Source organism: Eublepharis macularius, chromosome 3 (assembly GCF_028583425.1).
Source record: "Eublepharis macularius isolate TG4126 chromosome 3, MPM_Emac_v1.0, whole genome shotgun sequence".
In the NCBI taxonomy this organism is placed as follows: Eukaryota; Metazoa; Chordata; class Lepidosauria; order Squamata; family Eublepharidae; genus Eublepharis; species Eublepharis macularius.
In genome coordinates, this window is record NC_072792.1 from 46,715,295 (window position 1) to 46,738,750 (window position 23,456).

General features: G+C 39.6%; 1 protein-coding gene across 5 annotated transcripts in view; it reads left to right on the top strand.

The window, feature by feature from the left end:
- The window catches only part of MCF2L (MCF.2 cell line derived transforming sequence like), a 107,799-nt gene that overhangs the window by 70,271 nt on the left and 14,072 nt on the right, over nt 1-23,456 (top strand). For 4 of the 5 annotated variants that reach the window (XM_054973452.1, XM_054973453.1, XM_054973454.1 and 1 more), the window contains exons 9-26: nt 52-166; nt 2,086-2,205; nt 2,318-2,509; nt 4,894-5,085; nt 5,410-5,569; nt 5,704-5,777; nt 6,463-6,539; nt 6,974-7,040; nt 9,456-9,571; nt 10,777-10,846; nt 12,254-12,346; nt 12,438-12,530; nt 12,951-13,076; nt 14,907-15,128; nt 16,515-16,607; nt 17,842-17,920; nt 21,009-21,075; nt 22,161-22,276. In XM_054973452.1, coding sequence (XP_054829427.1) covers nt 52-166; nt 2,086-2,205; nt 2,318-2,509; nt 4,894-5,085; nt 5,410-5,569; nt 5,704-5,777; nt 6,463-6,539; nt 6,974-7,040; nt 9,456-9,571; nt 10,777-10,846; nt 12,254-12,346; nt 12,438-12,530; nt 12,951-13,076; nt 14,907-15,128; nt 16,515-16,607; nt 17,842-17,920; nt 21,009-21,075; nt 22,161-22,276 — 2,072 coding nt within the window. Of the gene's footprint in view, nt 1-51; nt 167-2,085; nt 2,206-2,317; nt 2,510-4,893; nt 5,086-5,409; nt 5,570-5,703; nt 5,778-6,462; nt 6,540-6,973; nt 7,041-9,455; nt 9,572-10,776; nt 10,847-12,253; nt 12,347-12,437; nt 12,531-12,950; nt 13,077-14,906; nt 15,129-16,514; nt 16,608-17,841; nt 17,921-21,008; nt 21,076-22,160; nt 22,277-22,747; nt 22,841-23,456 lie in introns of all 5 variants that reach the window. The other variant, XM_054973451.1, reaches the window with a different exon arrangement.

Consider the following 23,456-nt stretch of genomic DNA (forward strand, 5'->3'; position numbering starts at 1 on the left):
TTTTACATTATACTGGACATATGTTTGCCTTACTCTTTATTCTTTTCCTAGGCTTTTAGCTCAGCTAGATGAAACAGAAACAGCCTTTGATGATTTTTGGTCTAAACACCAACAGAAGCTTGAGCAGTGCTTACAACTTAGGCATTTTGAATTGCATTACAAGGAGGTGACCTTTTTAAAGATATTTGTGTGTGTGTGTGTGTGTGTGTGTGTGTGTGTGTGATGCTTATAATTTAATGCTCACTTGTTATATTTCTTGTTCTTTTGCCTTTTATCCTCTCCCACTCAACTTTAATTCATTTCGCCTTATGTAGTGCAATGAAAAAGATTATATCAGTTTATAGAATAAATCCAAAGGTTGCTTTCCAACAGCAGAAAAGAAGGCAATTTTTGTTGATTAATTCTTCCAGCAGCAGATCCCACCCCCCACCCCACAATGCTGTAGGTCCCCATTCCCTAGAAACAGCAATTTGGAGACAGCAGTGAGCTATAGCAGGAAAGGAGAATTGCCTCTTCCAGCTGATGGAACTCTGGCAGAACACGACCTTCGGATTTAACCCTTTGTTTGTGACCATCTTTAAAATATGTCAAAGGGATAAACAAGTCAAAATGTATAATGTATACAATAAAATTGATATATATTAATAATTATATATAAATTATATATATATAATTACCTTAAATAAGCCTTCCCAGAACTATACTGAGCTCAAAGATTCAGAAGATACAATCTGGGCTGGGGTTTTTTTTTCAGCACTGAAAGCCATAAAGAAAAGTATCCTCAATAAGCACTCCTCACGGAAGTGTTTTGTTTTATTATTTATCATTATTCTTTTATTTAGATAATTTATATACTGACTATCCAGAGCCCTGCTTGAGCCAGCTCACAAAATAAAATGTTGCAATGAAATTGTATAACAGCATAAAAACAAGCCATTAGAAACTAGCATAAAAACAGCAAGGGCCTAAAAATAGCATGCAATGACATCTAGCAGTTTAAAATAATATTCATAGGAAGTTCTCAGGCTTGTAGCAAAGCCAGTGTGGCTTAGTGGTTAGGGTATCAGACTAGGATCTGGGAGTCCCAGGCTTGAATCCTCACTCAGATATTGAAGCTTACTTGGTGATCTTGGGGCAGTCACATACTCTCAGCCTGCCCCCCTCACAGGGTTGTTGTGACAATAAAATGGAGGAGAGGAGAATGATATGATACCTAAAGAAAAGTATGGTAGGCACCAATTTTGTAAGTAAGGTAGGAGTATGGGTGCCAGGTCCCCTGGGGTCCAAACTGGGGGGTGGGGTGGGTGTTGGAACATGTGCCAGTGTCATCTTACCTTTTGCACAGGTGCAACACTAAAGTTGGGGCAGATTTTTACTAAATTGGTCCCTGGCATGACCCATTGCTTCTGCAATGAAAGGACTGATATTGTTCTCAGCGCAACATGGGACCATTCTGGAGTGTGTGGGAGCATGCTTTGCCTCTCTCTACTTTGTTCCCACACCCTTTCCCGCACTGGCCAGGTTAGAGGCAGTTCAGGGGTGGTGGGTAGTGGAGACTGGGGGGTCCCCCACTGGGGGACTGGAACTCTAGGAATAAGTAAGAACTTTTCATATAAGTATCTTTTCTTCATCTCCCTTGCCTCTAGAGTGAGCTGTAGGGTCCCACTAAGGGTCAGAGAACTGCGAGGAATAACGTGGAATGCCTTAAGGGACAGCAGCTGAAAGGGAGACATTGTCCAGCCTCTTGCACAATTTCTTGCTTCATTTAAACAAACTCCTCATAGACGCTTTGAAGCATGTCTGCATTGTTGGCCCTTTCTGCTGCATCTCCAGCCATTTCTTATGGTTATCTGTTATTTAGTAGTCGCTTTTGGTGGGCTTGTGGGTTCTTGTGGGAAGAGGAATGAGGTAGTTATGATTTCTTATGTTCCGTTCGCTGCTTTGTTCACAATTCTTAGGATCAGCAACTGAGAAATCTGCCAGTTTGGATTTAATTGGCAATTAATTATAGTACAAGGAACCTTTTTTCTTTCATAATTGTGTTTTTTCGGGCTTTTATTTATATGTACCTGTCTTCCATTCTAGGTTAAAGCAGCACTAAATATTGCATCCGAGAGGCTTACTGGTTTCACAGAAGTAGGAAATAGCTGTTCGCACGTAGAGCACATTCTAAAAGAAATTTCCCACTTTCAAAAAAAGTTGCATGTAAGGATTTGAAGTTTCCGTTTAGCACATATTCTTGATTGAGCCACATTTATTAAAATATATTGTTACGACTTACACTTTCTTACCAATCATCAATGACTTTTTTTCTTAGGATGTTTTAGAAAAGGCGAATATGCTAATTTCCGAAGGCAGACAGTTAATACAAAACAATCATTATGCTGTGGACTCTATTCTCCCAAAGTGCAATGAACTTCAGCATCACTGTGAAGCACTTAGTGTTGAAAGTAACAACAAAAGGGCTCTTCTGAACCAGTCACACGAATTACATAGCCAGTTGGAGAAGGTAAATCTAGACTTCTTCTTTCTTCTCTTATTTGCTAATGAAATTGCTGGTGCGTGGTGTATTTACCTGGAGCTGTTACTGCTGCTTACTGTTAGCAACTGAAGAAAACCTATAAGAATGGGTTGAGAAATTTAACTAAAATGTGATACAAAATTGTTGGTCAGAGGACAGACCAACCTCACAGAAGACTTTGCAGACACATAAGGCAGGTATAGAGAGAGGACTTGAAAGCAGGAGTAGTATGTCCCAGAAATCAGGAAAGTGTTTTCAAAATCAAGGAAGGGCAATGAAGATCAGAGTCGCTGAGCTGCCCTCACAGGTTCTTGGTTGGTCCAGAAGGGAAAGTTACACAGGAATGGGAAATATCAGAGGCTCATCACAGCTTGGAGGAACAGTGACTTCAAAGCCTCCAAAGAGTTGCAGTTTTCTGAAGCGATTTGATAGTTCATGGAGCAGGCCTTCAACCCAACTCTTAGAAGAACTGTCCAGACTGTACTCGACTGCTGCATTCTCTAGGGCCTCGGTTCAACAGTTTTCTATTCTATATGAGAGCAGACTGAGCTTCAAGTATGTGCATGCTTTTGCAACGGAGGCGGTTGTCAGTGTTTTGCTTGCGTCGCCGGATCTGACAGAAAAGATACTTGCATTTTCTCACTGTTAAGTTGGTGGTGATCAGAATAATTCCTGGAAACTACGAGCCACAACTACTAGACAATTTAAAAGAATTTGTACAGGTTCAGGAACACGTGGAAAAACTTAAGGGTTTTCCAAATGGCAGCAAAAGATGGTTGAATAACATTACAATAAGATGCTCTAACAAATCACAGTTTTTAAATATTAGGCTACATCTGAACATGCAGCAGAATTCAGTAATACTGAAGTACTAAATGGACCGTGTCACTTCAGGTGACAGATGAGAAATCTCATTTGCATTGCTTCTTTCAATATTAAAAAGTTTTCTGTTTGAATGAAACTAGGACAGCAGGGAAAGAGTTAACAGGGCCCTTTCTTCCTACTATACTAGTTTTCTGCTTGCAAAGAGGGTTTTGTTTTGTCTTAACCCACGGTGCAGTATTATTTGTAACCCCACAGAGCAGTGCTTTTGCGTTATCCTACCTGCAGTATAAAGTGATGCAGTCCATTCTACCACCTCAGCATTTACCACTTCATTCCATTAGTTTTGTGGACCTGGCCTCTGAATTTGTCATCCATCAAAAGCAATTTCTTTTTCTTTCTTTTCTACCCATAGAGTTGGAATATTTTTGTACACTCCATAGCTTTATGGGCTTACACTGTGGGGAAGAGTCTCCTAATATCTTCATCTCTCGCTCCCTCTGTGAATGTGAAAAGGACCTTAAGATGCACTTCAAATGTTTTTCTCAGCTTTTCCGCTTCAGGTCCTCTACCTCCCTCCCAATAGCCACCCTCTCAGTCTGGATTCTGCCTTTCTGTTCCTTCTGTCACCTCAGAATTCTTAGGTTTGTTTAAGAGGGACATAAGAATTCCTGATCAGACTCAGTCATAAGTATAAATGATGCTGAAAAGGGGAGGGATGGCAAACCCCATAACAATCTGGTATGAAAGAAAGGGCAAGCCCACGGGGAATACAATGAAACAATGCTTCACAAAGTGTTCAATTTTTAAAGTGCCAGTGCTGTATAATTTAAACATTCATACATATTTGTGCAGTTCTTTCAGGAACAAGAATGAATCCAATATACAGAAAGTGCATTCAAGATTATTGCAACATGTCCGGGTGTAATAAAGTTTGTATAAATTGAAATCCTTGCATTAGTCTCTTTCCTTCTTTCTGGTGTCCTTTCCATGCACAGAACAAACGCAGAGGTGGGAGAGATGTAGAAATCCTCCTCAGACCCAATCTGGGGCCGGCTTAGAAACCACAGATTTCGTGTCCTCTTCTACGGGAGCACTGCCTCTGGTTCCATATGGTCGGAGATTCTCATATTACAACAACCGGATAGGGCGGAAAGAGACTAATGCAAGGATTTAAATTTATACAAACTTTATTACACCCGGACATGTTGCAATAATCTTGAATGCACTTTCTGTATATTGGATTCATTCTTGTTCCTGAAAGAACTGCACAAATATGTATGAATGTTTAAATTATACAGCACTGGCACTTTAAAAATTGAACACTTTGTGAAGCATTGTTTCATTGTATTCCCCGTGGGCTTGCCTTTTCTTTCATACCATAAGTATAAATGATAGCAGAAAAAAGTACATGAAGATATTTTCTGAATTTCTAGCTATAATTTTAATCACACGGATTTCCAAAACCCTTGTTTTGTGAATATACTGCTAATTCTTTTCAATCAAGTTTTTATACTGAAGTATGTTCTTCCCCATTTTTACATGTATAGTCCATGAAGTGGTGCGATGAAGGAATTTACTTGCTGGCTTCACAGCTTGTAGATAAATGCCAGTCCCAAGATGGAGCAGAATCAGCTTTACAAGAAATAGAGAAATTTTTGGACACTGCAGCAGGCAATAAACTCAAGGAGCTGAATGACTTGTATAAAGAATATGAAGTTGTCCTTAACCAAGACTTAATGGTAATCTTAGTGTATTGATGCCATAGTTTAATAATGGTCTTTGATATTCAGCAACCTAATCAGCATCTTTATTTTGATTAAGATTTTTATTCTGTAAAATATCTATGTTTCAATTACTGAAAATCATCATTTTTAAAGCCAAGCATGTTCTTTCTATGTGGCATTTTTTTATATTTGAAGAATGCTGTTGAAAATCAGTCAATCATATGCATTGTCTTATATGCATAAGTAGATATGCCACTGCATTTTTTAAAAATCAATTAATGGCAGCATGGCATATGTTAACAATTTTTGATGGTGATATAATTTTGGGTCCTCCTACAGGAGCATGTGCAAAAAGTATTTCAGAAGCAGGAGAGCATGGAAGAAATGTTTCGAAAGAGACAAGTCAGTCTTAAGAAACTGGCTGCTAAGCAGATGCGCCCTGTTCAGCCAGTGGCACCTAGGCCAGAGGTCTTTGTAAAATCACAGTGTGGGTCTCCAGGTAAGCAAATGCAGCAAACTTACAAGTGGGGTTTATCTGACAACAAATAAATTCATTTGGCATGTGAGTTTGGCTATAAACATGAAATAAGACATGTTCCAGTTTCAGTTGTTGTATTCTGTTACATCTGCCAGGCCTTCAAAGAGAATCTGAAGACTCATCCAGCCCGGAAAATCACACCCAGAGAGTGAACTACAGAAGAGACAAGGTTTGTGTGGTTAAGTGTTGCTCTTACTTTCCAGTTCTCATTTGCTGTTGGTTAGGAGGCAGGGGTCTTTTTATAATGATACGCTTATGGACAAACTTCATGCCATCGTATTGTAAGGATTTTAGGGCATGTATATGTGTTTGAGATCTATATCATAAGTTTCTACACCTTAACAAATACCTTAAGATTTAACTTCAGCAGAATCCAGGTGATCGTGTTGCTCACTCCATTGGATGCCCAGGAGACAAGAGGACTACATCTTTGTTGTTTAAAACTTCTGAGCTGTGATATCATTGACCCTGGAACCCATCTGCTGTGTCTCTCTGGGTTGAGATTGGGTAGCTTTGTTTTGTAGCCATTATGAGATTGCTGCTCCATGCCAAGGCATTTGGTTTGTAAGAGGTTCAGGAATCCCCCGGTTTAGTATATAGATAAAACTGCTGGTTGGTAGTGTCCAAATATGTTATGATGTCATCAATATACAGATGACATCCATCTCTCTCACTTCTGTCCCAGAGAAGCAGTGGAAGGTCTGAATTAGTGTCAGAAATCAGTGATGATAACTGGATTGGAGGCAAACAAAATAAAGCTTGGCCTAAATAAGGTGGAGATGTTGCTGATTGCAAACACTGTCTGGTCTGAAATTAAATGTAGTGATATTAGTCTTTTTTTTCCCCCTCTCCAGAATGAAATGAATGAAATCCACCAAACAAGAGGTGGATCAGTGATGGAGGATGATGAAAATCTAGCTGTGTTACGAAAGTAAGTACAGCTTCTCATACAAACATGGTCATACTGTAGAGTTATATCACACTAGACACTTCTAGACTGATTACCCTCATGTTGTGTAAGCATTTAGTACAGAGCAAAGTATTCTTCGGCCAGTAAAAAGTTGCCTTAGTAGTCAGTATAAAACTCAAATGTGTTGTGCAGCAGGGAATTACTATAAAATCTTCCTTCTCTGTTGCATCAATTCCTTTGTGACTTGGGACAAAAAAGGTATATCATTTAAAAGCATATCATTTGGTTTCAGTCAGTGTTAAATTTGCTAAAATATGACTAAAGACGTATCAATGTGAATAGTTCTTGGAAAAGTTACTTAGTTTCTTTGTACAGAGTAGTCCGTATCACGCTCATTATGTCCATTGTCAAACAATCTAAGAGATGTACTTTTAATTTGTTCCTTATATTCACAGACATGTAATTAATGAACTTATTGAAACTGAACGAGCTTATGTGGAAGAACTTCTGTGTGTTCTTGAAGTAGGTGTTTGATTCTGTACATCATCTGTGTTCATTTTTTTAAATTTAGTCCTGCGTGCATGCATTATCACTAGGTGGTAGTTGTAAAATGTTTGTTCATTTGGCCATTTGCATGTCCATTTTCTCCCTAAAATGGCTTGCAAAAACTTCCATTGTACAGAACAACTGACTGAACTAAAAGAAAAATAAGACATTGTGGGCAGGTCCTGATTCACTGGGCTGGCTGCCAGAAGTCCCAGGTTGCCAACCATGGAACAAGAGTCCATGGGTTTGTGCCCAAGGGCTTGTGCTCTGGCCATGCCCAGACTAAGTACCTATAAGCAGAGGAGAGAACAAACTTAGCCCAGATGGTATTTGGCTTTTGCAGCAAGATCTTCCAAACATCTACACATTGAACAACTGAGGGCCCAAGCATACGCTACTTTTGCCAAGAGGACACCACTGAAAACATGCTTCTGCCACATAGGGTTTGCCAGATGTCCATTTTGACTCAGGCAGTCCTGTATTTGTGCTTGTTCTCTGGGAAGTAAGTTGAGAACTCAAGGGTTAAAATAGAAAGGAAGTGAGAACATAAAGAAGCAAAAAAATCAAACCCTGTTACTTGGCTGCGAGGAGGTGGGCTAGTGGAAACAAACTGTAGCTGGTGGTAGCATTTCCATCTTTTTCCAACTGGGAGAAGAAGATGAAGCTCCACCTCCACAAACAACAGGGGGGTTTCTCCCTCTCCCTTAAAAGAGGCAGGTACAGTTTTACTATAACCATGTATTAAGGCTGTCTCCGGTTCCGCAAGGTAGGCAGTTAACTTTTGCTCATTATGGTTGTGATTTTTTCCATTCCCTTTCTCACATGGGGAGGTGCTTTGCCTGCCTCACCTTTCCTACTCCCTCCAAGCTGGCTGCCTCTTCTGGGCCCCAATTTTGAAAAAGCGGAGAGCTTCTTTTTTTCCTTTCTCATTGTCCAAGTGCTAGGAGCAGATATGATGAAGAACATAAATACTCATGGTACCCTGTAACAGTCAGCCCAACTGTGGTGAAATTTCTGGCTGACCAGACAGTGGGAGGGGGTGTTGCTGCTCCAAAAATCAGTGCAGCAATTCCTAAAATCACTTCAGAGGGCATTTTTACCCCTGAGAACCAGTTTTGTTTTCCCCATTTTGACCCTAGCCTCTCTCCCTCCATTGGCAATCAGTGGCAACAGCTTTTCCCCTGAAGTCCCTGCCACCCTAACTCCAGAGATGACCGGCTTGGGATAGGCAGAGGTCACTTTGGTTTATGCATCTTAATGGTGTAAATATGTATTTACTTCATTTATACCCCCGTTTTCTCCCCACTGGTGACCCAAAGTGCCTTACAGCATTCTCCCCAGTCCATTTTATCCTCACAATAACCCTATAAGGTAGGTTAAAATCTGTGAGTTGGGTGAGAATAAAGGAGGTGCGGGGGGCATCCTTTTTTGCCGAGGGCTGCACAATCAGTAAACATGCCTGGGGCATGAACCACACACAGCTGTGGTAGCACTTCACAGCCTGCCTCTTTCTCTGCCTCTTGTTTGACTGACCACTTTGCAAACTATATGGTCCCCACAAGTATTTTTGTTGAACCCATCTGGCATCCTTAACCGTGCCATCCCCCTCCCCTCCACACACACATACTTCCTGCCACAACTTTTGTAATTACTCACTAGGGAGACTGGGACATTGCATTGTGCGTCTCTGCTCCATGTTTCTGGTAGCGAACTTCATGAAGAATTTGCAGGATAATGAATGGTCTTTATGTAATGAGTGTTACAGGAGGAACAGTATGGATAAATCCAGATTTAAAATATTGTTTCAGCCTTGAATTAACTCCTCCCAGAGGAGGGGAAATTAAGAATCACCTTAAGTGACTCCACATTGTTTCCCTTCCTAAGCCAGTCACTTTATATGTAGCAGCCAAACTGAAAGTCTTCTGTAGTTGTGCCTAATGAAGAACAGCAGGTTAAAACATGGCCTTTCCTGCTGTGTGGAAATACTAAAGAATAGGCCCTGGTTTTGTTGCTTGCAGATGTCATAAACAGGAACTTGTGTCAGGAAGGAACAAGCAAGAACAATTGGCTTGAAAGGTCAGAATTGTAGACAACTTTGGAATTATCAGCTGTGTGGGTGGTTTATAAATAGCTATGAATTGTAAGCAGATAAATAGTTCAGAAACATATTTCAGAAGCTGCCTTCCTTTTAAAAACTGGAATATGCAAGCAACAGATGAATTTGTGCAGAATTGGGCTAGTATGAACTGGGACAGCTGGTGCTCTAGGCTTTTACAGCTGATGTTGAGATACTGCTCAGTGCTTATCAGCTTTGAGCAGGTTGGGCTTGCTGAAAGAGTGATGCTGTAGCTGAATGTGAGTAATAAATCTGCTTCCCTTTTTGTATCACAGGGGTATGCTGCAGAAATGGACAACCCCTTAATGGCACATCTTATTTCACCAGGGCTGCAGAATAAGAAAGATGTTTTGTTTGGAAATATGGAAGAAATCTATCACTTTCACAACAGGTTAGGATTTGTGTTCCATCAGTGAAAATTGCTCCCCCTTTCACTGGTAGAAAATGACCTTTTGAAAATCCATTATTGTTAATGTAATTGTCATTTCATTTGTTTAATCCATACTGTACACAAGAGGCCATGGCTGTGAGAAAGTGTCTTGCCTCAGTTCACTCCCACGAGTTCGTAGCTGAGCTGATATTTGAGAGAGGAAATTCTAGTGTATAACTCATAGCCACCGTGGCACAGAAATGTTTATGGCATGATCCAGCCAAAGATAAGTACTTTCACTGCTCAGTGAGAATTACAAAAAGTTTAAGATCTGGCTAAATTATTCCCTTAGTATCTGCATTCTGTTTGTGTAAAATATAAATCCCAGAAACCTTTGCAAAGTAATAACATTGTATTTCATGGACACTTTTAAGTAATGTTAAGAGAGAATGTACCTAAACCTGAATTGTTGCCAGGTTCACTTCCCCACCACCCCCTTGCTTCTCTCCTGGAAAATCTTGGTTAGAAAGTAATTGTAGCTACCTATGAAATGTGCAGTCTCACTTCAGTTAGTTTTCCCTAGTAAAACCAGACTCAAGACCTGGCCCGGGGACGGAGGGGACCAGCTCGAGTTCACATTCATCCACTCATCACGGATGACTGGAATTCCCTGTGAGAGAAGGGAGTGCACCTGCTTCTATGCACAAGCTTGGTAACAGCCGGGGCTTGTGCACATCGTTGGCTTAATAATAACAACTGCGATATACCACTCTTCTAGACAAATTAGTGCTCCATTCAAAGCAGTAAACAAAGTTGATGTATTAATATCCCCGCAGTACAAATGGGGAGTTAGGGCTGAGAGGGGTGGATTACCCAAGGCCACTCTGAGCTCATGCCAGTAGAGGGATTCAAACTAGTAGAGTGCTGATTTGCAGCCCAGCCACTTAAACAGTATGCTACAGCAGCTCAAGTCTGAATGCAGCATAGTGTGATTCCTGTGTGGTGTTTTCTGTCTGGTGGCCACTGTATTATATCTGCAATTTGTTTGGAAAATAGAAATGGCAATAGTAAGCTGTGTTGAAGTCAATGGTTTTTAAGAACATTTGTCTAGTTTTATAAAAGTATATTATAGCTCCCTGTTTCTTGAAATTTTAAAAAATACATTCTTATGGGAACATGCTATAGATGTGTTAGGCTATTTTCAAATACAATAATTTTCTTTATAGAATATTCTTGAGAGAACTAGAAAACTACATAGAATATCCAGAACTGGTAGGAAGGTGTTTCCTTGAAAGGGTAAGTAGTACAAAGAAAAGGGAATGTTCTTCTATACTAGATTATATTTGTGTTTGATCATTCATTAGCAGATGGATTTCTTTGTGGTAGCCTCACATTTAGCAAAAAATATATTAATTAGAAGCACCAATAACCTTGAAATAAGCTTTGTTCTTTCCTGACTGGTTAATACAATTTGAATATTTCTTGTAACAGAGTATGTTTGTATGCCCAAGTTCATTTTAGTAAACCAGAGCAAAACTATTTTACCATATTCTATTCCCTGAATACTGTAGTCCCACAAAATGTAATGTTTTGCAAATTTCTAGACTCTTACACTATCAAAAACCTTTCTTTTGATTCCAATAGGACTTATTTACATGCCTGAGGCGGGAGTAAAAATGTATATATGTTACTGTGCTGATCACATAAATTGTTGCATTTGTCTTAGAATAATTTGGTTACATGAAATAGCTATGATAGATCAACTATAGTGAGTAGAGTTTTCTTGTCGTAAGGGCACATTGGTAGCTTCAGTCATTCAAAAACTACCTCAGCTTCTGTGTGCTGGCTTAATTGTGTAGAATTTTCTTTTATATCTTAACAGACATTGAAATTTATTGAAGAGTGCTCACAGAATTGAGAGCTTCTAGCTAAGGAGCTGTTATGGTAGTAGAGCAGGGGTCCCCATAGAACCTGGTGATACCTTTCCCAGTGTTTTTAGAAAATGAGCAGGGCCAAGGGAGATTTTCCCAGCAGGGCTTTTGATTGGAGATCTGATTGATTGAGCAGATTAAAAACATTGCTTTCAGTAGCAGCTGCCATGACAGCTGAAGTTCAGCTGTATGTATGCAAGAAAATATTTTTAAATAATATATTCATTTCAAAAGGTATTCTCTTAAGCAGAGATTTTTGCCTGCAGCAGTCATTTTATGGTTGACTCCACCTCCTGCAGCAACCATTTTGTGGTTGAACCCACCACCCTATGTCAGACTTCCAAAAGTGCCTGCAAGCTTTAAAAGGTTGGGGAAGAGCAGCAGAGAATACATCCAGCTGAGTTTCATTTTTGTTGACATGCATGTTACAACTAATAGCACTTTTACCAGTTTCTTATAAAGGAAGCATAATGATGGAAGAACAAACACACAGTCCTTTGATGATCAGTTAGTTTAATTCCTGTTGTAGTTAGATTTTCTTTAAAATAATTATAAAGTACTTGCTCACATGTAAGGCAGGTTTTTTTAAAGGTACATCTCAAAAAAAGAGGAGATCGTCTTATATTTGCATACAAGTTACAGTTATGCCAGGTATTAAAAATAGTGTAACTTTTTTAGGGGGGGGTGTCTAAATTCAGGATTATCTTCCTTTCAAGTAAATATGGTAAAAGCTTAGATTCTTCGACTTGTAATTCTTTTTTCTCCAATCCAGATGGAAGACTTTCAGGTTTATGAAAAATATTGTCAAAATAAGCCTCGATCTGAAAGTCTGTGGAGACAGTTCTCAGACTCTGTTTTCTTTCAGGTATTTTTTATTTTGTTGCATTTGTTTGTTTCTCAGCACACTTCATAAAAGAAATATTTTCAGCTCTTTAGCCATGTATGTTACTTCATAGGAGTGTCAGAAAAAACTTGACCACAAGCTGAGTTTGGATTCCTATTTGCTGAAACCTGTTCAAAGAATAACCAAGTATCAGCTATTGCTAAAGGTAAGAGCAGCACAATTTTTATCATGCCCTAAGTTAATTTCTGCCCTAAATGTGTAATAATGTGAGATAAAAGCAATTATGACTAAGAGTTTATCCATGGATGCATCTAAAATTTATCCTTTAGACAACATTTGTAATTCACCATGTGGTTTATACTCGTGGTTATATTTGCCTTTCTGTGGCAACCTATAAAGTAGACCATTATACATTCATCCCTTTGTCACACAGAAACTGAGTGTGGCAGGATAAAGTACAAGGAAAATATGGTACCTGAATCAAAGTCATTCTTTGCACACAGATCTCTTTCACTTGTTTCTTTTAATATAGTGGCATTCTTGTTACTTACCTTTCTTTTTTAAAAAAACACCATAATTATATACCCAATGAACTGCATCTGATTGTATACATTGTTCATTCCAGGAAATGTTGAAATACAGCAAAAATTGTGAAGGGGCTGAAGATCTCCAAGAGGCATTAATGTCAATTCTGGGAATTCTTAAAGCAGTTAATGATTCCATGCATCAGATTGCCATCACTGGCTATGATGTAAGTGATAGCATTTTAAAATATCGCAATATAGAAGTATATAATGAGAAGGCACATGCAAACATTCAAATAGTTTTCACAATTTTCTTGTTTCTGATCATCTGAAATAACTTTGGTGTTAAATATGGGACATTATTTATATATAATTTCTATTTTTAATAGGTAGACACATAGAGATATGCTCCCAGTCTACTCATGCAGCCGACTGCATTCAAAGAGGCATGTGTTGGTAGAACGCACAGCACCACTTTGAATTATGTTTGGGGAATCACATTTTTTAATCTCCGTCTCTTATGCCAGTAAAGTAGTTAGTCAAACACAGGGCTTTTTTTCAGTGGGAACGCGGTGGAACAGAGTTCCGGAACCTCTTGAAAATGGTCACATGGCTGGTGGCCCCACCCCCTGATCTCCAGACAGAGGGGAATTTAGATTGCTTTCCACGCCGCTGGAGCGGCGCGGAGGGCAATCTCAACTCCCCTCTGTCTGGAGATCAGGGGGCGGGGCCACCAGCCATGTGACCATTTTCACCGAGGGCAACCCACTGAGTTCCACCACCTTTTTTCCCAGAAAAAAAGCCCTGGTCAAACACATAAACAAACAAAAAAGCACGGCTGGCTAGAAGGCTTCTTCCTGGTGTGCTAGTTTTTGGCCTTCATTTTGTTTTTTACCTGCATGGAGTTTTGTATGTGGAGAAGCACTAAAAACAGGTATCTTCTAGTTGCAATTTTAGTAACACAATTTATTCTGCCTCTCAGGATTCTACCAACCAATTCTGCTGCCTTGAATACACCAGGCCTGCCTACGTTATCCCTCTCCTTGGACAATTTGTACATTAAGGGAGATATACATGATTTTATCTAAATAATTTAGGCTTTGTATATAAGTGACTGGAATCTGATTTCTCCCTAATGATAGATATTTCCAAGCAGGAGGTAAAATCTAGTGTCCTAGAAGTTGTTCTGAGATAATTGGTTACTAAAGAAGTTGAATCAAATTGTGCTCACCTTTCATCATCCATGTTCAGCAACAGAAAACTCAACAATGGTTGCATCTATTTTAGTATATTTGAGTTTGTTATGTAATTGGATGAAGTGTAATTTTTTCAATGTTTACATAGAGTGGTGTGTTCTCCGTAGTCCCCTTACTGGGAATGAATTAGATTAGTGTGGACAAAGTATTACTGATTTCTTGAACTGTCTCCTAACAGAGTGTAATCTGCCCTGAGCCTGCCAGTTTGGGGAGGGTGGAATATAAATTGAAAATAAATAAATAAAAATAAATAAATTTTAGGATAAATGAGCCAAGTTAATTTAGTATAATTTGGCATTCTTACATTTCATACTATTAGGGTAACCCATTTGGCGGTCCAAACAGTAGACACTTCATTTCAGTGACTAACACTGCAATCCTAAACAGAGTTGCTCCAGTGGGCTTAGACTGGAATAAGCCTGCTTAGGCTTGTACTGTAAAGGCTGAACTACAAATGTGATTGAATTCCAAACACCTTTTAAAACACTTTTTCTCTTCTTTTCCAAATGCAGCCTATGGGGGCTGTTGTTTTCAAGGAGGAGGAGAGCCCAGGGGAAGAGGTTTTAACTCTTTCCTCCCATGCAGTTTTCCTGCTGAAATACACCACTCCGCAGCTATTTTAACCCTGGCTGGGTATCAAAGAAGCCAAATTCTGCTGCTAAAGGAGAAGAATACATGTTTAGAGTTCTGCTTAGCTTCACGATGATCTTTCTTCCATTGCAGACCAGAAAGAAGAAAGGATGAAAAAGAAACTGAGACTGTAAATAAAAATTTATGATGTGTGTGTGTGCTTTTTTAAAGGGAAACCTAAATGAACTAGGAAAGCTTTTAATGCAAGGATCCTTTAGTGTGTGGACTGATCATAAAAAGGGTCACTCAAAAGTGAAAGATCTGGCACGGTTCAAGCCAATGCAGAGGCACCTCTTTCTCCATGAGAAGGCCATCTTATTCTGTAAAAAGAGAGAAGAAAACGGAGAAGGATATGAAAAAGCACCTTCATACAGCTATAAGCATTCCTTAAATGTAAGGTATTTTAACATCCTAATAAGTACGGTGAAATTATGGTTTATAATATATAATAATAATAATATAATAATAAGAGCCAGTTTGGTGTAGTGGTTAAGAGCGGCAGGACTCTAATCTGGAGAACCGGGTTTGATTCCCCTCTCCTCCGCTTGAAGCCAGCTGGGTGACCTTGGGTCAGTCACAGCTTCTCAGAGCTCTCTCATCCCCAGCCACCTCACAAGGGTGATTGTCATGAGGATAATAATAACACACTTTGTAAGCTGCTCTGAGTGGTCATTAAGTTGTCCTGAAGGGCGGTATATAAATCGAATGTTATTATTATTATTATTATTATTATTATATTATAAATTATAGTTTGGCTGTAGTACCACAATATATTCCTTTACATCATTGAATTAACCCCCCATCTGTAATAAAAAAATTATGCAGCTGTATAGGCTTGGAGTATTGAAATTCACAAATTTAATGGTTTGACATGGCAATTTCAGTGTTTATCCAATTTGATTTACATTCCTTTTTTTTTTTAAAAAAAAGGGCCAAAATCCAGAAAATTATAGTTGTAAGTAAGTACCATTGAACCACTGGGTTAGTTTCCAATGCCATCCCATTGATTGATGTTAAGGCCAGCACTGGTTACCCCAATGGTGTGAAAACCACAGCAGCTCTTATGAGATAACATGAAAAGCTTTGGTCTATGTATAAGAGTCTGCAGTGCACCTCTTCTCCATACTTCTGTTATGCCTGTGGAAACTGTCTCAACACTGTGTAGTCCCAGGTTTGTAATATTATCCAGCTGCATGAGGAAGAGTGGCAATGCAGTGGTTCCAGTGTCCCTGGAATAGAAATGCAGATGTCTGCAAATTGCAAAACCCTCTAGAAAAAGTAGGTTAACAATCAGTTTTTCCCTCCTGGTTTTTCTCAAGTGTTGCTTTTTAACTTTTTTTCTTATTACCAATCTACTGCATGTGAAAGAATAGAGAAGCTTGTTTCAATCTCATGTAAATCTTTAGTTTTCTGAAGTCTCTGGAGATAGAAATGATAATCCAGAATCAGGAAGATCTTTCAGAAACTAATTCAAATTAGTGGAAGAGACTTGATGATTGTGTTTTGTGGCTAATTTGACTCGTTTACCCACAGGCACTGACGGTGCATGACAGGGTTTTTAAAAACTGAACCACAGTTCTAAACATACTGTGCTCCTTGAGATGCTACATCTCACTTTGTTCACTACAAATACATAGGGAAGGGAAGGTTAAACGAAACCATAAGAAAGAACAAAAAAGCCCATTGAAGTAGACGTTAATGCCTCTGGATGAAAATGATGGACATTTTGCTTATAAATTTTTTTTATTAGAATGCCAACTTGTGTGCACTGTTTTCTAGATGACTGCAGTTGGAATAACAGAGAACGTTAAAGGTGATGCCAAAAAATTTGAAATCTGGTATAATGCAAGGGAAGAAGTTTACATAATTCAGGTAAGCAGAATCATTTTTAGGCTGTTTTTACTAAAATTATGCAGTAGTACGTTTTTGTTCCCATACTGTCACATGTACAACATGACATTATGTTCTCTTTAGTGAAAATAAAGGCAAATCATATGCTTTCCACTCTGTTTTTTAAAAAGTTATAGCCTGCCTCTTCAGCCAAGGCAGCTTACAACCATAATTAAAATCATAAACCACCACGATAGTGTGCGCCAAGGAATGCTTTAGCAGTTAAGTCCCCTGAGCTGTATTTAAATTTACTTAGGCCACCTTTCCACAGTTCAGTGGAGCTTGCAAAGAAGAGGAAAGCTCTAAACATATAATGCAGTTATATCCTCTAAGACAGTAAAGTTCTTAACAAAAACTGGAGAAGCAGAAAAGAACTACTTGTTACGTTTTTATTCTGATCTAACATCCTTTCTGGAGAAAGTTGAAGAGTAGCGCAGTACCTCTTCTGAGTGGCTTCTGCTTGGGCCTAATGCCCCTCATCCCTTGTGTTCTTACTTTCCTTAACAATGGAACCAAGCAGGTTATGACCATGGACTCCATCTATGATGAGGGGTTCATGCAAATGTGTACCCATAGAGACTCTGTAATCTTTATATGCATGCACCCACTCTGAGGCCTAGGTCTCACCCACAGTTGGGCCTAGGTCCCTCCAACATGCAATTAGAATGTATTTGCTCTTTCTGTAAAAGAGGTGTAGTGTTTGTTTATATCTTAACTTTTCTTCCATCATGGAATTCAAAGCAAAGTACATAAGGTTCCCAGGAGGTCTTTCATCAGGGCGTTGACCTAGATCCTAGCATCAGCAAGGTTATTGAATCACATGCACCCCAACCATATCCTGGGCCTGTGGAATATACTAGCTTTATAATGTGTGAAGTAATCCCAAATAAGTGCAGGAATCTTCTTTGTAGAGGTTTTTCTTCAGTGTGGCACCCATCCTGGAGCTGGGTTTTTTGCCCCAAGCCATCCACATGATGTTGCTCCTAATTTTCCACTTAATAGGTTTTCCCCTGCGTTGCTTAGAATAGCTGTCAAAATATGTTTATATCCTGTGTGGATGGGAATGCAGATCCTGTCTCAATTGGTGCCATTTTTCTTGCCTCATCCACTTGTAGCCACTACAAGTTGGGTCTTCCAACTGCTTTCCTTTGGATGGCTTAATTTGGCAGGTGTTTGACTGGATTATTTTTCTTCTTATTTTTCTTCTTTGAGGTAGGCTCAGACCCCCGGAATCAAAGCCACCTGGGTAAATGAAATTAGAAAAGTGTTGACCAGTCAACTTCAGGCATGCAGACGTAAGTCTTCCCCCCTCCCCCCACTACCTATAATAACAGCAAAGTGACTTGTGAAAACAATTCCTTCCATTGTGATGCTTCATTAACTTAATTATTGTAATGTATTGTTAATGTATTGTTCACAATACATATGACATTTATTCCAGTATAGTATTCAAGTATTCCACTTGAGTTTTGTCCAGATTGGTATTAATTTAGAAGGGAAGGTTAAGGTCACTAATGATTCCATCCAGCTGCTTCCTTCCAACTCCTGTGTTGCTTCTCTCCCAGCAAAACCTCCTCCCATGTCCTTCCCCTCCAACTGAAAAAGTGGCCGCTATTTGTGTTTGGAGTGTGTTGCTCTGCACCTCGAGTTAAGTGTTTCCATCTAGCCAGAGAGGGGACATGCTTGCTATCTCAAGGTCCTGCTCACCAGGCAGGATGTAAGCCCCAGCAGCAGCAGGGTTTCCAACAGCAGTAGTTCTAGTGTCACAGTCCAAAAGGCAGTCCTAAGTCTCAGACTGGGGTAAGGGAATAAATTTCAGAGGTGAAGTCCAAGGGACAGACAACAAGGTTTCAAGAATCAAGCAAATTAGGAAATTGGTGGAAGAGCCAGACAGGTTGATCCTTCAGTGGGCCCCAGCCTCACTTTAGCCTTATATATGGAATTCCCCTACAGGTGCTGGTTACCATGTTAGGCTCCTTTCCATAAACTAGCTCTCATGAGGAGTAGCAGGGCCCACATCCTGCAATGACATCTCCTGGTATTTCCTCCTGGTATTTCCTCAGCAGGACGGAGTTGTTGGACTACCAGGTGTGCACTCCTGTGCCTGGTCCAGACCCGTTCCCTAGCTCTTTGCCTTCTCTGCTTGCAGAGTCCTTCAGGAGACCATGGAGGTTCTGGTGCTGGATAGGTCCATGCTGGGGCCTCCAGGCTTGAGGGCTCTGCTGGCTCAGGAGTGCAATGCTGGTGTTGGCTCAGGGGTCTATTCAGAAGGGCCCTGAAGGAGCTGCCTCAGGAGGGGTCTGCCAAGGCAGGGCTTGGGGGCAGATGGTCCTCCTGTGATGAAGTTGATTCATCTTCCCATGTGATTCCAGGACAGTCCATGACAATCACCTCTCCTCCCCTCCTCCTCACACTGTTACTTGTTGAAATTAAAGGGACAGTTGCTGTCTTTGAAAAAGACTACCTGGGGATATTCTCTCCCCCTCCAATCCCGAGCTTATGTACATGTGTTGGGTGAGGGGAGTAGAGAGATGATGATAGTGGTGACACTAAACACTGGGATGGGTACAAAAAGAGAGGGTGATGTCTGTGACTTCAAGAAACACAGACAAAATGAACACCACCATGGAGATTAAAGAACATGAAGCAGATTCCAAAAGGGGAGGCAGGAGAGTGAGGAAAGTCCAATATGAAAAAAGAGAGCAGTTAATGTATATTAGCAGGCTTGCTGTGAAGCACATTGATGACTATATGTTTCCTAGGCAGGGTGATTCATCCTACCTATAAGTGACATCAGATGTAACCCATCTAAAATGAATTACCACATTTATAGGATATCATTTGGGGATATAACCATAGGACAGAACTACAATGATAGCCACTTCATATAACAGCAGCACTGCAACGCCTTAGAATTTCAGAAGGGTCCATGTATAGACTTTTCTTGACATCTGACAGGGGACATGCGGTTTCTCCTGTAGATATGAATGACTTCTGTGTGAGACTGAAGGTGCTGCAGTGCTAGACATTGCTGCAAAGCTTGCTACTGACACTGGGGTCCTTAGAGTGCAGAGCAAGTTTTGCTTCTACTTTAATAATGGCACCAGTTGCAGCTCCTTTTTGTTTTTCCTGTAGAATATTGGGAGAAAGTAAAAAAAAAAACTGCATTCAGGGACACATTTTAGGCATGCCAGTGGAATATGTATGAACTGAAAGGGGATTCTTGGTGAGTGGACTGGATTGGGGATACTGGGTCTCTTTAGAGAGGTCCATAGCAGGATCCTTGGTATGTATGCTCCTCATAAGCCAGGAGAGGCCACAACATTGGAAAGACACTGAACTGGTATTTACATGCATGATCCTAAATATATTAGGCTGTGTCTGTGCTGCTCATATTGTATGTGCTTTTAGTGCACATTGCATTGTTTACTCTTTTTTATTTTTTTTTTATTTTAATGCATACATTTTGGCTTAATGTCACTTTGCTCCATTAACTGCTTTGGACCAGTCTAGCTGTTATGCCAAAATATTGTTTACACTAAACGTAGCTTTGAACTCAAACTCTAAGTTGGATCCCATTGAAAAAATCTGTACATGCAGTGGAGGGAAGTAGTAGTTTTCACTGATATGTCCTACTGCAGCAGCCTCCAATTCTACCACCACCACCACCACCACCACCTGCTGCTTCTGCAGGGCCACCTCCCCCCCCCCCCAGAGCAGATTTTTGGGGCATTTCAGGCTGCAGCAGGAAGGGAAAGGCAAGGAAATCATACTTCTATGCATGGGAATTTCAGACAGGAATCCCACCCTATGGTTTGAGCTCTCGAGTATGTTTTCATTTTCCTTCCTCTCAGCATTCACATATGTAATTTCTCTCTGACACCATGGTGTTGCAGCTTCTGGAGGTGAAGCCGTGGCTATGTGGTTTGTTGATCACACCAAAGCATAACACAGGCACACCATGGTTTACAAGCCTTTCAAAAACAAGGTTTTTGCAAAGTAATAGTAAATCATTGTCAGTTCAGACCTCACAAGAAATCATAGTTAAGATTACTTAACCATGGTTTGGTATGATGCCTTTAAAGACAATTTCTTTTAGAAGTTGGACAGCTGCACATTTATACGTCATCCTGAACTAAATTATTATGGGAAACAAAAAGCAGCAAAGTAGCCAAACGAAGGCACAAGGGTGCTGTTGATTCTGCCTACAAGTATAATAATAATGTTCTATAGTTAATGTAACAACATTTTGTTGTGGTCTGATTGAAACCATATCATTTGACCTGTCTTCAGTCTGTAATGGTTCTGCAGGCACGTACTGTAAAGGAAGCCGAAGGTTTTCAGTACAGTTAAAGTACTTTTGAGTGTGTCTCTTCCTTACAGAAGCCAGTCAGCATAGAGTTCTGGAACATACAAACAGTTTACCTCTGCCTGCGTCATCTAATACAAGGTGAGTTACTGTCTGATTCTTGTGTTACTTAGAAAATGTTTTTTAAATGTACTCTCCATGTTTAAATGGCTTTGCTTTGCTTCTGTTTAAATAATTTAACTACTTTTAACTTACCACATAAGTATAACTCTTGAAAGTTTCTACTTGTTTCTTAAGTTTTGCATGCTTAAGTTGCTGTTACGAATAGCAGATGATGGTGAATCAACCTTTGTACATATATAGGCCTATAAACCTTTAGTTTTCTGCAGATCACCTTGCTACTTTTTTTAAAAAATCCAGATCTAACCTTTTTCTTTCATTGCTTTGTCTTAGGGGCCTTTATGCAACATAAGGCATGCAACCTAAGGAAGCTGCTACTAAAGGCAAAACATGATGAGACAAACCTATTATTAGGATCTCCCACATTTTTAAAAACTCATTCACTGTTTCCCATGTGTAAATCATTCCTCCAGAGTTGCAGTTTGCTATGGGGGACAGCGCACATGCTTGGGTTGACTTTTGAGCAACCGCATGGAAGGGAGCAGTTAAATTCTTCCTTCATCACTGCTTCTTCTCCTCCAATCTTCAAAGCAACCACATGTGGCCAGTCTAGTTTGGCTCTGCATCAACTTTATCTAACCCGGAAGAGTCTGCAGGCATAAAATGAGCCAGCAAAATATCATATTTCAATAAATATCTCTCTTCATTTTTATGCACGCATGAAGAAGAAAGATTTGTCTCATTCATAAGCTTGCAGCATGAATTTAAATACTGGTCAAAATAAAATATATACTTTCAGATATAGTTAGGATTGCCAGGCACCACCAAGAGCTCTGAAGGCAGGGCAAGTAGCAGAAATGATATTGTGCAGTGTATTGATATTGTCACTTAGAAGTGAAAACCCAGGTGTGACATTGATGTGTCACATGATACATGCCCTCCACATTTCTCCTACCAGCCTATAAACAAGAGCAGGTGGGAAGGCTGAACCACCAGGAGATTGCCCGCCCAAAGCAGGCAAATGGTAAGCCTATACAAAGTCACTGTTAGTGCATTTGTCCTTAATGTTGCTCCTTGATGAAGTTTTACACTTTTTTCATAAACAGTCCTTCAAGAAATCAAGGAAGAAGCATCAAAAAACAGGAAGAAAGAAATGTTGATCACGTAAGTCCTGATGGTTGTGTCACCTCAGTATCACCAAAGTATCCTGAAAGAGGCAAAGGTATGTTTGAAGCATATTTTTGTTATCCCTGAACATCAAATACTGTAAAGTGCACGAAGTTATAATGTGAAATGGTAGTATCTTACTTTGCGGTATCAGTTCTTGTAAGAAGATATAATTCGCAACTTTTAAAAAATATAATCTATTTTAGATATATAGCTTACATTGTCTAGTGATGCTGTTTAACATCTGCAAAAAATGCCTAAATTCTTTATGAAAATGGCCAGGATTTTTCGGCATGAACCTATTTTCCTTTCGGTTTGGTTTCCTTTACTAGCTTTCAAGCCCCTTTTTAAATGTAAAAGATTGCAGAAGTATTAAGTGCTTAGATTGTTGTATTAATTTGACCAAATTTCAAGCATTATTTCTTCCCAAAAACCCTCCCTTCTTTTGTCATAACTTTGAATAACTTCTGTTTACCTTTGTCTTGTGCATTCTTCCTCTCTTCTCCCATTTCCTTCCTTTCTGTAGAAGATACAATCACTAGTCCTACCTCAGATTGCTCAGCTCTTTCAAAAAAATGCTTGACATTGCAAAGTTTTCCGAACCCCAAAACTCAGAAAGGTAAATCTTAGAAAGCTAGCCTAACTTTTTGTCCAGTCCAGACTGTCGTCATTCACTTTGTGTGTGTATGTAAACCATTTCAGAAACATCAGGATTTGTATATTTCAAAGATGTAAATTGGTTCTGGTTGTCTTGAAGCCTTCTATAGGCATCTTAGATTTAGAAAGCTCAAACAGGTTCCAAAGGTAAAAAGGCAGAAATCAACCTTGAGCTATGAGTTTATCCTGTCTTCCACCATGACTTTTAAAAAATACTATTTACTACCCAATGCCTGTTCTTATGATTTTTCCTTGAAGTGTCTTCTGGCTAAGGTTCTGGCATAGAGAGCTCCACAGAAGTTTGGACATTTTTTCTACATCTAGTAGAAATGCTTTTCTTCATATGTTTAATTAATATACATAATTAATTGCTGGATGGAAATATTAACATGGAGTTCTAAGTAAAGTCTGTGATGAGACCTAGGGCATTTCTGCACACTCTTGGTTTTCTTGGCAGGTGATCCACAAGCATTGGAATTGGTTTGGGCACAGTTTTTCCACATCTGCCCCCTCCCTTGGATTTTTATAGTTGTGAAATTGGTTTATTTTCTTCCACACATTCCTTAAATAATCAGGAT